This window comes from Otolemur garnettii, unplaced genomic scaffold (genome assembly GCF_000181295.1).
Source record: "Otolemur garnettii isolate 467f Iridium unplaced genomic scaffold, OtoGar3 scaffold00009, whole genome shotgun sequence".
NCBI classification, from domain to species: Eukaryota; Metazoa; Chordata; class Mammalia; order Primates; family Galagidae; genus Otolemur; species Otolemur garnettii.
Genome location: NW_003852404.1, coordinates 5593249 through 5604859, shown reverse-complemented (window position 1 = coordinate 5604859; position 11611 = coordinate 5593249). Strand labels below are relative to the sequence as shown.

The 11611-nt window shown below is 51.2% G+C and overlaps 2 protein-coding genes across 4 annotated transcripts in view; one reads left to right on the top strand and one right to left on the bottom strand.

The window, feature by feature from the left end:
* Positions 1-11257, bottom strand: part of AKR7A2 (aldo-keto reductase family 7 member A2) — a 19758-nt gene extending 8501 nt beyond the window's left edge. Inside the window, exons 1-7 of one of the 3 annotated variants that reach the window (XM_023509716.1) lie at positions 10923-11244; positions 7816-8003; positions 7273-7377; positions 6545-6641; positions 6188-6287; positions 5539-5668; positions 4595-4805 (exon numbers count right to left, since the gene is read on the bottom strand). In XM_023509716.1, coding sequence (XP_023365484.1) covers positions 4644-4805; positions 5539-5668; positions 6188-6287; positions 6545-6641; positions 7273-7377; positions 7816-8003; positions 10923-11244 — 1104 coding nt within the window. In that variant the 3' untranslated portion in view covers positions 4595-4643. Of the gene's footprint in view, positions 1-4383; positions 4806-5538; positions 5669-6187; positions 6288-6544; positions 6642-7272; positions 7378-7815; positions 8004-10922 lie in introns of those variants that run through there. The other 2 variants (XM_003783844.3, XM_023509717.1) reach the window with 2 other exon arrangements.
* A 99-nt stretch (positions 11258-11356) lies between these two features.
* PQLC2 (PQ loop repeat containing 2) overlaps positions 11357-11611 on the top strand; it is a 16523-nt gene continuing 16268 nt past the window's right edge. The window contains exon 1 of the mRNA XM_003783842.3: positions 11357-11459. The gene's annotated coding sequence lies outside the window, so the exon portion shown is untranslated. The remainder of the gene's footprint in view (positions 11460-11611) is intronic.

The window sequence follows — 11611 nt, the reverse complement described above, 5'->3', positions numbered from 1 at the left end:
GGCCAAATGAAGACTTTGTTACAGACCAACAAAGATGGAGAGAATTCATAGACAGCAAACTTCTACTACAGGAAATAATTGAAAAAATTCTCCCAGCTACTCGGGAAGCTAAGGCAGGAGGCACAAGGATCTCTTGAGCCCGGGAGTGTGAGGGCCCAGTGAGTTATGATGAGGCTGCTGCACTATAACCCGGGGATAGAGTGAGATCCGGCCTCAAAGAAAAGAAAGAAAGGAAAGGAAAGTAGGGAAGGAAGGAGAAAGAAAGGAAAAGACAAGAAAGGGGGAAGAAAGAAAGAAAAGAAAAGAAGGAGGGAGGGAGGGAAGGGAAGGAAGAGTGCTGGAAATGGTAAACATGGGGGCAAATACGGAAACTTTTTCTCAATTTTTAACCTTTTCAAAACATAATTGAGTTCTTATAAAGTTAATCATACACTTACCACGTGACCTAGCAATCGCATTCCTAAGTATTTACACAAGTGAAATGGAAATGTGTGTTCACACTAAACTCGATACACACTGTTTATATGTGTCAGAACCTTGGCCAGGCATTGCGGCTGGTGCCTGTAGTCCCAGCTACTTGGGAGGCTGAGGCAAGAGGAACCGCTGAAGCCCAAGCGTTTGGGGTTGATGTGAGCTGTGACACCAGGACACTCTACCTAGAGTGACATAGTGAGACTCTGTCTCAAAATAAAATAATAAGTGCCAGAACCTGGCAACAGCCGGAAATGTTCCTGAACTGCAGAACATGGACAAATAGACATGCCATGGTCTGTTCATACAAGGGAATGAACACAATCACGGACACAATTCACACAGTCAATACACCCGGTAACATGGATGAATCCCAACTGCTGAAAGGTGTCAAACTCAAAAAGCTGCCTGCTGTGTGATTCCTTTTCTTTCTTTCTTTCTTTCTTTCTTTTTTTTTTTTTGGAGACAGAGCCTCAAGCTGTCCCCCTGGGTAGAGTACTGTGGCATCACAGCTCACAGCAATCTCCAACTCCTGGGCTCAAGCGAGTCTCCTGCCTCTGCCTCCCAAGTAGCTGGGACCACAGGCGCCCGCCACAACACCTGGCTATTTTTTGGTTGCAGCCATCATTGTTGTTTGGCAGGCCCAGGCTGGATTCAAACCCACCACCTTAGGTGTATGTGGCTGGCGCCTTAGCCACTTGAGCCACAGGCACTGAGCCATGATTCCTTTTCTATGACATTCCTTCAAAGATCACAGTAGAGAGAAAGAAATCAAATCAGTGGGCACCACCTGTGGCTCAAAAGAGTAGGGTGCCAGCCCCATATACCAGAAGTGGTGGGTTCAAACCTGGCCCTGGCCAAAAACTGCAAAAAAAGAAAAAAGAAATCAAATCAGTGGTTCCCAGGTTGCTTCTGGTAGGAGAAGGGAAGGATCATGGGAAGTTTTATTGGGCGATGGACCTGCTCTGCATCTTCATCCTGGTGATGGTTACATGACTATGCATCTGCCATAACTTTCAGAACTGTACTTTATAAGGTATGCACTTGATAGTATATAAATGATATGCTAATAACAAACTGAAAGACAAAATTGACCACTTAAAGCAAAAATAGCAACGGGTTATTTTACAGTTAAAAGTTTATAACTAAGTTATCAATACAATACATGAAAACAGTAGTACAAAGGAAATGGGTGAGTGAAAACAGTATATGGTTTTAACATTCCTCTACGTGCTTTTGGTGGCATATCTAAGAAACCATCGTCTAACCCAAGGTCATGAAGATTTATTACAATATTTTCTTCTAAGTGTTTTACAGCTTTAGCTCGTACAGTTAGGTATTTGATACATGTTGAGATAAATTTTTGTGTATGGTGCAAGGAAGGGGTCCAGCTTCATTCCTTGGCATCAGGATATTCAGATGTTGTTGAAGGCTGTTCTGTTCTCCATTGAACTGTCTTAGTGCTCATCTCTAAAATCGCTGGCCGGCTGAGTATAAGGGTTTGTTTCTGGACTCTCAATTCCATTCCCTATGCCACAAGCATGGTTTTCATTACTATAGCTTTATAGTAAGTTTTGAAGGCAGAAGTGTGAGTCCTCCAGCCTTGTTCTTTTTGAAGTTTTGGCTAGTCCTGGGTTCTTCTTGAATTTCCACATACATTTTAGAATCTGTTTGTCAATTTCTGTATTAAGCTCACCCCCCTCCTCCCAAAAAAAGCCAGCTGGCATTTTGATAAGGACTCTATGGAACCTTTTGATTAGTTCAGGGAATATATATTTTTATTTTATTTTTATTTTTTGAGACAGTCTCAAGCTGTCCCCCTGGGATGAGTGCTGTGGTGTCATACCTAACAGCAACCTCCAACTCTTGGACTCAAGCGATCCTCTTGCCTCAATTATTCTATTTTTAGTAGAGACAGGGTCTCACTTTTTGCTCAGGTTTGTCTCGAACTTGTGAGTTCAAGGGATCCATCCATCTCAGCCTCCCAGAGTGTTAGTATTACAGGTGTGAGCCACTGTACCCAGTCTAGAAATTTTAATTATTTAAAAAAAATTTTTTTTTGAGACAAGAGTCTCACTCTTGTCCTCCTTGGGTAGTATGCTGGGGTGTCATAGCTCACAGCAATCTCAAACTCTTGGGCTTAAGCCATCCTCTTGCCTCAGCCTCCTAGTAGCTAGGACTATAAGGCATGTACCACCATGCCCAGCCAGTTTTTCTATTTGTGTGTGTGTGTGTTTTTGAGACAGAGTCTCCCTACGTCATACTTGGTAGAGTGTCATGGCATCACAGCTCACAGCAACCTCAAACTCTTAGGCTTGATTCTCTTGGCTCAGCCTCCCAAGTAGCTGGAACTACAAGCACCTGCCACAACACCTGGCTATTTTTTTGTTGTGGTTGTCGCTGTTGTTTGGCAGGCCCCAGGCCGGGTTCTAACCCTCCAGCCCCAGTTTATGCCGCTGGTGCCCTAGCCGCTGAGCTACAGGCCCCGAGCCAGTTTTTAGTCGAGACAGGGTCTCACTTTTGCTCAGCCTGGTCTAGAAATCCTGAGCTCCAGCAATCTGTCCACCTCGGCCTCCCAGAGTGCTAAGATTACAAGCGTGAGCCACCATGCCCAGCTGGAAGTTAATAATGTTCAGCAATTCAGTTTTAGTGTGGTTTTTTGCATGAAGATAAATGACAGGCCACTCTGTAAGGGGAAGCAACTATTTTGTAATGGATAAAGGAAGGTGACTTCTTTCAATAAATATAAATTTATTTGTGGGGTATCTCCCTCTAGAGAGCAAATGGAACTTTTCCTAGAACAGTCATTTGATCAGTGTGGGGTTGTCCGGATTCCCAGGTTGGGCCCTTTCATCACAACAGACTGCTTCCCACACTGCTGCATCTGCCTTGTGCCCTTCCCGGCCCGCACCAACTCCCCAATGTGCTACCCAAGACTGAGGGGATTTTGCTGCACTGGAAAAGGTCAAACAGCATTGAGTGGACCTGGAATTGTTTTTTCTCCTACACTTTTTTTTTTTTTCCCCACAGAATGAGTCTTATTAGTCACCCTTAGTAGAATGCCCTACATCACAGCTCACAGCAACCTCAAACTCTTGGGCTCAAGAGATTCTCTTGTCGCAGCCTCCTGAGTAGCTGGGACTAAGAGCCTACCACAATGCCAGGCTATTTTCAGAGATGAGGTCTTGCTCTTGCTCAGGTTGGTCTCAAACCTGTGAGCTCAGGCAATCCACCTGCTTCGGACTCCCAGAATGCTGGGATTACAGGCGTTAGCCACCATGCCCGGCCCTCTCCTACAGTCTTGAGTGCCTCCAGTTTGGAATAGGAGTTTGTACAGGGAAATGGGGGCCCCCAACAAAAAGAGGCCCAGAGTCAAGGTCAAGAATCTTAAAGATAAAATATCAGAAGGCTTTAGCTAAGACAAAAGGAAAGCCACTGTTGAGATTCAGCATGTTAAAAATGGTTCCAGGGCGGCGCCTGTACCTCAAAGGAGTAGGGTGCCGGCTCCATATGCCAGAGGTGGCAGGTTCAAACCCAGCCCCGGCCAAAAGAAAAAAGGTCCCAGATCCCAGGAAGTGTTAATCTTCTTCTCAGGGACTTTACTGGTAGTGCCTGCTCAAATTCTTCCATTTTAAAGTGTTGAGTAAGCAATTCTGAACTCAAGAAAATCTCCAGGTGTGCAGTTTTCTTTTGTTCTACTATGTGTAGAAGAGTGAGAGGTACCTGCAGCCCCATGGTGCAGTGGTCAGGAGGGTATTCAGAACTAGGACCCAGGAGACCCTGGAGAGAACAGTATGCTCCTCAGACGCCCCCTCCCCCCACTACTTTCACCATGTGAAGACTCCAGCCCATGGGTCAGCCCCTTTTTCCCAGTCTACAGGTAGGATGTAAAACAAGTTGCATGACAGGAGATGAGTCTGGGGGGTTCCCCACAGGCCTCGACTACAGCCAGGTCAAGTGCCTACTTTATTCAGACAGCAAAGGACCCAGCAGGACTCAGCCCAGCCCTTCCACGGTGTGAAGGAAACAGGGAGCCAGGCAGGAATCTAGGAAAACAACGCGCAGATCCAGACAGTCAGGAAAGACTGTGAAGTCAGCTTAAGGCACGGACTGGCCAGAGAGAGAAAAAGAGGGGGCAGAAAGGCCTTTGGCAGCTTGAGCCAGGACCAGAGCTAGCGGAAGTAGTTGGGACACTCGTGGGCAACCAGGTGCCAGGCTTGGTCAAAGGCGTCCACAACAGCCGGCTCCAGAGGCCCTTCCTCAGTTGCTGCCAAGTTCTGCTCCAGCTGCTCCAGGCTGGACATGCCCAGGATGACACCGTCCCCATGGGCTCCCTGCAAGGGGACACAGCCAGAGGTCAGCACACTTTTGCACAAGCCTCCACTCTCACGTCCCTTCCCAGCTACAGCCCCACCGAGTCTGGGCTCTTGTCTTCACACATCCAGAAAGAATTGTAGGTGCCTCTGACAGTTGTAACAAGGTGACTCAAAAACCTTTATCCTTTCCCCTGTTGCCTCCTGGCTCACCCAGCTGGACCTACCTTCATAGCCCAGTTCTGCCCCCAAAAAGCTGTGAAACCACGGGTAAGTTATTCAGCCTGAGACTCCACTGTCTCAATTTTCAGCATGGTCATGGGTGTGCAGAATCATGTGACGCACTGAGCTCCCACTTACTGAGCACCTACTCTAAATGTCAGACACTATCCACCCTCCCAAGCTGACACTGGATGAAAGTCTGTCCCAGGAAGACAGGAGACATCAAGAAAGAGGAAACCCAGCTCCCACTGGACCAGGGAGACTAGGTGGTCTGATGCCTAAATTTCTGTTCCGTTAATAGCTGTGTGAACCTCACTTCTCTCCTCAATAAAACTGGGATTCTCATACTGCAGAAGGCCTAAGGAAGGAGGAAATCCATGTAGACAACCCCAGCAGACAATGGGCAAAATGCCCCCAAGAACTGGGCCAGAGACCTCAGAGGGACAGAGAACAAACCCTTCAGAGGTCCCCTAAAGGTTATTGTAGCTCCCAGGGAAGGGCAGCAGCTGAGTGCCCAGGGTCGGCTGTTTACCTGCAGCTGGGAGTGGTGGTACATCCAGCGCAGGGCGGCTGAGGTCATGCTGGGGGCACTGGCACCGTAAGTGGTCTTCAGGGCCTTCTCCACCAGGGCAATGGCCTGGAAATGGTGCTCTTTCCAGAAGCTGGGCAGGTGGGACAGTGGCACAGAGCTCAGTTGTTTGGGGTCACCCTAGGGCAGCCAGCTGCACCCTAGCCCTTGAGGCCCTAGGGGCGAGCTGGGGGTTCTCCTACTTTATCAGACCCAGACACACACAGGAGGGTCCCTTGCCAGGGCCCTCTCAGATGTGTCTATTCTTGATGATCCTGAACCTAGCGACACAAAGGCAGCTATGGTGGGGCGGGACTCTGCCCAGGCCTCCTGAGCCTCCACCCTGGGTTCTTTCTCTCTTTGTTAGCAGGTGATTTCTCAGGGAAGGGCTGTGACTTGGAGACCATAAGGTCCAGGGATCCTCATTTCCTCAGGAGGTCCCAAAGAAACAAGAAACCCCGCAGAGAGTTTCATAATTCCTGTAGGAATCTGGAGATTTAGGTACAGACAGCAAGGGAAGGCCTTATGCCCTTGGAAAGCAACCTAAAATTTCATTTCGGATAAAGGGGATTCCCCCATATCACGCATCCTGATGCAGACATTCCTAGCTTACCGATTCCTGTAGGTCTCAGCCCAGTTATTCCCAAAGAAGCGGCCAACTGGTTGCTTCCCATCCTTGTCTTCGTATTTGTACTTGCCGGTCAGCAGGCCCCCTGCAGGGAGGCTAAATTCAGATCCCAGGGCCCCAAAAGCTCGAGAGGTTCCACACCTCTAGACTAGGTGCTAGACTAGAAGCTGGGGCAGGACAAGGACGGATGGAGGATGCAGCCCAGCCTCTTGTCAAACCCCCACCAGCTCCTGGGCTTGGCACCTTTGTCCTTATACATATACTTGCTGGTCAGCAGGTACAGGGTCAGGAGTAGGTAGAGACCAGGCCAAGAATGCCCTCCCACTCCATGGCAGCACCTACCGGCTAAAGGGTTGTAGGCGTAGAACCTCAGTCCAAAGTGTCTGAGGCAGGGGAAGAGCTCCGTTTCTACCTGCCGGGTGGTGGCGTTGTACATGCCCTGCAGGGAGAGGGGCCATCTGGAGGGTGTGGATGGTCAGGGGAAGAGGCCTCAGCCTTCCTCTTTAAAATCAGCAATAGTCCTAAAGTCATTAGTGTTGGTAGTGGATGGGGAGTGGGGTTAGGCCCAAGACAGGAAACTGAACTGGATTTATCTAAGTATCTCTGTGCATGAACTCCAGGCTGGGCGCTGGATTCAGCAAATCTCACAGGGTCTCTGCCTTCAAGAGATGTCATATTCAAGTTAAGGAACTAGACAGGAAAACAGATAAACACAATAAAGTTAGGTTCTATGGTCATAGTAGGAACTCAAGAGTACTCGGTAAATATGTGTAGATGAGGTTTGGAGACTCCTTTGAGGCTTTCCAGAAAGGCTTCCAGAGAAAGAGCCACCAAAGTGAAGCCTGGGTAAGTCTCCCAGGGTGATGGTGTATTTCAGGCTGAAGTGCACAGGGAGCCAGGGAAGGAAGGAACTGAGGTGGGCCAGCCTAAGCAGCTCGGATGTCATCCTGCAGGCTTCGAGCAGGGAGTGGCTAATAGGTAGAGCATCCAGGGGACAGTCAGAGGGACAAAGAGAACCTGAGATCAGCAAGAGCCCTGGAGACCCAGGCCCCTGTAGCTGTGGCCCTCACCTGGTACACAGCTGGCAGGATCCAGCCGTTGTTCTTGCAGAGGGTGTAGATCTCGGCCACCTGCCAGGCAGCATAATTGGAGAGGCCAAGCTCCACAAACTTGCCCTGCAGGGGTGAGGCTGTGGTCAGTACCCTCTGTACCCCAAGAGACCAGGAAGGGGATGCCAGGGTGGGGATCCCAGGAATGAGGCCATATCCTATATAGGGATAAGGAGAAGAGCACCAGGCCAACTCCAGGAGCTTGCTGCAGGCCTGCCCTCACCTCTTTTTTTTTAGAGACAGAGTTTTACTTTATTGCCCTCAGTAGAGTGCCATAGCATCACAGCTCACAGCAACAAACTCCAACTCCTGGGCTTAGATGATTCTCTTGTCTCAGCCTCCTGAGCAGCTGAGAGTATAGGCACCCACTACAATGCCTGGCTATTTTGTTGTTGTTGTTGCAGTTTGGCTGGGGTGGGGTTCGAACCCTCTAACCTCGGTATATGGGTCCAGCGCCCTACCCACTGAGCCTCAGGTGACGCCATGCCCTCACCATACCCTCACCTCTTGATGGAGCTGGTGGCAGGCACGCAGTGTCTCTTCTATTGGGGTGCCATGGTCAGGGGCATGCAGGTAGAAGAGGTCCACTCGGGGGCACTGCAGCCTCTTCAGTGATGTCTCCAGCTGGGACCGGAGACTATCAGGCTTCAATGAATTTCCATCCCAAGGGTTGGCCTTAGTAGCAATTTTCACTTGGAGGAAGAATATAATGGTTACAGACTTATAAGAGCTGGCCAGGTGCAGTAGCTCATGCTTGTAATCCTATCACTCTGGGAGGCTGCGGTGGGCAGATTACTTGAGCTCAGAAGTCTGAGACCAGCTTAAGCAAGAGGGAGATCCTGTCTCTAAAAATAAGGTTGTAGGCCGGGTGCAGTGGCTCACACCTGTAATCCCAGCACCCATGAACTCATCTGAGCTCATGAGTTCGAAATCAGCCCGAGCTAGAGAGAGACCTTGCCTCTAAAAATAGCTAGATATGACTTGGCACCTGTGGCTCAAGTGGCTAAGGCGCCAGCCACATACACCTAAGGTGGCGGGTTCGAATCCAGCCCAGGCCCGCCAAACAACAATGATGGCTGCAACCAAAAAATAGCTGGGCTCTGTGGCGGGTGCCTGTGGTCCCAGCTACTTGGGAGGTTGAGGCAGGAGACTCGCTTGGGCCCAGGAGTTGGGAGGTTGCTGTGAGCTGTGATGCCACAGCACTCTACCCAGGGGGGACAGCTTGAGGCATTGTCTCAAAAAAAAATATATATATAGTGAGATGTTGCGGGCACCCGTAGTCCCAGCTACTTGGGAGGCTGAGGCAAGAGAATCACTTGAGCCCAGGAGTCTGAGATTGCTGTGAGCTATCATGCCACAGCACTCTACTGAGGGCAACAAAGTGAAACTCTGTCTTAAAATAAATAAATAAATAAATACATATATATATATATAAAACATTGTAGTGTGGCCTGTAGTTCCAGGTACGGGAGGCTGAGACAAGAGAATCGCTTGAGCCCAGCCCAAGAGTTTGAGGTTGCTGTTAGCTGTGATGTCAGAGGACTCTAGAAAGGGTGACAAAGTGAGACTCTGTCTCAAAAAAAAAAAAGAAAAGAAAAGAAAAGGGGGCAACACAGAGTTGATCTCTACAGTTGTCAAACACCACCCCACTGAATAACCAATTCATAGGTTTTGTTAGGATGGGAATGGATCATCTGGGTTCACTCTGGCTGCAATACAGAGAAAGAACGCGAGGGGGAGGCCAGGAAGACAAGAAGTTGTCAGGGTTTTTAGAAAAGAGATGCAGCCACCTGCACTCGGGCTACTGGCAATGATCAATCGGTTTGAGTAACTGTTAGAAGGCAGCCCAGGCAGAAGGTAATTAGAGTTCCCTCTTCTCTCCCAGACTCACAGAAGCATGCACAGATATACACACAGTGTAGAGACCATATCCCCACCAGAGCAACTTGTAAATGAGTTAATTTAGCACTGTTCCTTGCCCTATAAAGAACCCCAGCTGTCTGGATTGGCGGGTGGCTGGATTCTGCACTTTTCCTACTTCACAAGTCAATGCACCAGGTCAGAGGGGTGTGATGAGATCACAGGGATATGGTAATGAACAAGTTCCCAAGTTTCTCATCCCCATTTTCCCCCCTCCCCCTCCCTGCATTCTTGGTGTGATCTGAGGACTCTGGCCCAGTGAGCCCCTGGCCTCAAAAGAAAAAAGCAGGGAAGGGCTGGAGAAGAAAAAACAATTCAGAAACAAAATTTTCATTATCAACAAGAGGCAGCCAAGCCATGTGACCTAGAAAGAGTTTGGACCTGAGATATAAGCTCCCCTTCTGTTCCTCCAGATCCACCAAGCTATGAATCTGAGGAGGACACAGAGAGGGCCGCTCCACAGGATGGACAGCAAGAACCTGAGGATGGGCTCAGCGCCTATGGCTCAAACGGCTAAGGCGCCAGCCACATACACCTAAGGTGGCAGGTTCGAATCCCCAGCCTGGGCCCGCCAAACAACAATGATGGCTGCAACCAAAAATATGGCCGGGCGTTGTGGCGGGTGCCTGTAGTCCCAGCTACTTGGGAGGCGGAGGCAGGAGACTCGCTTGAGCCTAGGAGTTGGAGGTTGCTGTGAGCTGTGATGCCATGACACTCTACCCAGGGGGATAGCTTGAGGCTCTGTCTCAAAAAAAAAAAAAAAAAGAACCTGAGGATGGCAAAGGAGGCAAGGTACAGTATTAACAGCCAGTGTTTACTGGGCCCTGACTACCAATGGCACCAGCTAAAGAAGGACAGTGCCACTCAAGCCACCCCCACTCACTTGCCTTCCTTGCACACACCACACACACTGCATTTCCAAGCTGAGTCTTTGCACAGCCATGCTCTTAGACCCTAACCTCCTTTCTCTGGTTCTCTCCCCAGCCTTTAAGGCTCAGGTCCTGTGTTTCCTACGCCTTCCCTAGGCCCTCTCCCTGGCCCTCTCCCCCCTAAAATTCATTCTCTTCTGAGCCCTCCAGCAATCATTGCTTCAGTCTTCCCCCACTAGACTGAGTTCTCTGGGGAAGCGCAGAGTCAGTCACATTTTCTCCTACAGTACCATGTCCAAGCCTGGCACAGGTGGACACAAAGGCCTTCTCGGCTCTCTCACACCTCTCCACCCCCACTCCCTCTCCCCTAGCTCGGCCTGTGGTGTCGCTACAGTTCTCCCTAAGCGAACCAGAGGTACTGTCAACAGGGCAAAGTCTAGGGACAAAGCAAAGGGTGCTTAGAGAATGCATGGCTGGTGATGGCAATGGCAGGGGCGGGCAGGGAACAGGCGGAGAGCCCAGGTGGGGACTGGTTATCAGCACCTGGAGGCGGGGACTGCAATGGAGATTAAGAAGCTAAGAGCTCCATTCAAAGCTCCAGGACAGAATCCTGAGCTGCAATTCCCAAGGGAAGGAGAGGGGTATTAAAGGAGTCAGGCACGGCAAAGCACCTCCCGTCCGGAGCTAGCTGTGCCTGCGAACCTCGAGGTCACAGAGCTGCGGAGGTCGGTACTACGCGCCGCCGGGCCGGAGCCGGACGATACATGGCTGGAGAGAGATCAGCTCCGCACGGTTCAGGGGGAGATCAGGGACGACTGTTACCTCTGCAGTCGCTGCCGCCCAGCCCGAGCCCCATGCCGCCCAGGATGCTCTCGGACTGGCCGTCGCTGTACATGAAGGCCGTGTCCAACTCGGTGTGGCCGCGTTCCAGGAAAGCGCGCACGGTCACGGCACTGGAGGGCGCATCCATGCGGCGCCCCATCTCCATGGTGCCCAATACAGTGGCAGGCCGCGCGGGGGTCCCCGAGGCGGCCCGCGGCGCCGGCGGCTGGGCCATGGCGAGCGAGCGAGCCACCAGCGGCGGAGAGCTACGCGTACAGCGGATCGCTGCGTGGGCCACTGCGCGAGACGTTCCGCTCAGCATGATGGCGGCGCGTGCGCCCTGGGTCGCCCGGGCCCCGCCCCCGCCGCGGGGAGGAGGGCCGAGCAGGAGGGAGGGTGAACGCCTCCCGGTCTGGCCTGCGGAATGCGCGGCGTGGGAGGCGGAGCCGCGGCTCCCGGGGCGGGGCTACGGTACGCTGTCAGCTGACCCAGACCGGTGAACCCAGAAACCGGGTACCCGCGGCGGATCTCGTCTAGGTGAGCCGGATTGGGGGGGCTAGTGGCAAGCCCCAAAGCTGGTGGTCGGGACTCCGGAGCTTTTCTGGCACGGCTTTCCAGCACCCTCCTGCAGTCCCTAGATCGCCGTGGGCTCCCGTGCCTCACCCCCTTATGCCGCGAGATCCGGGGGT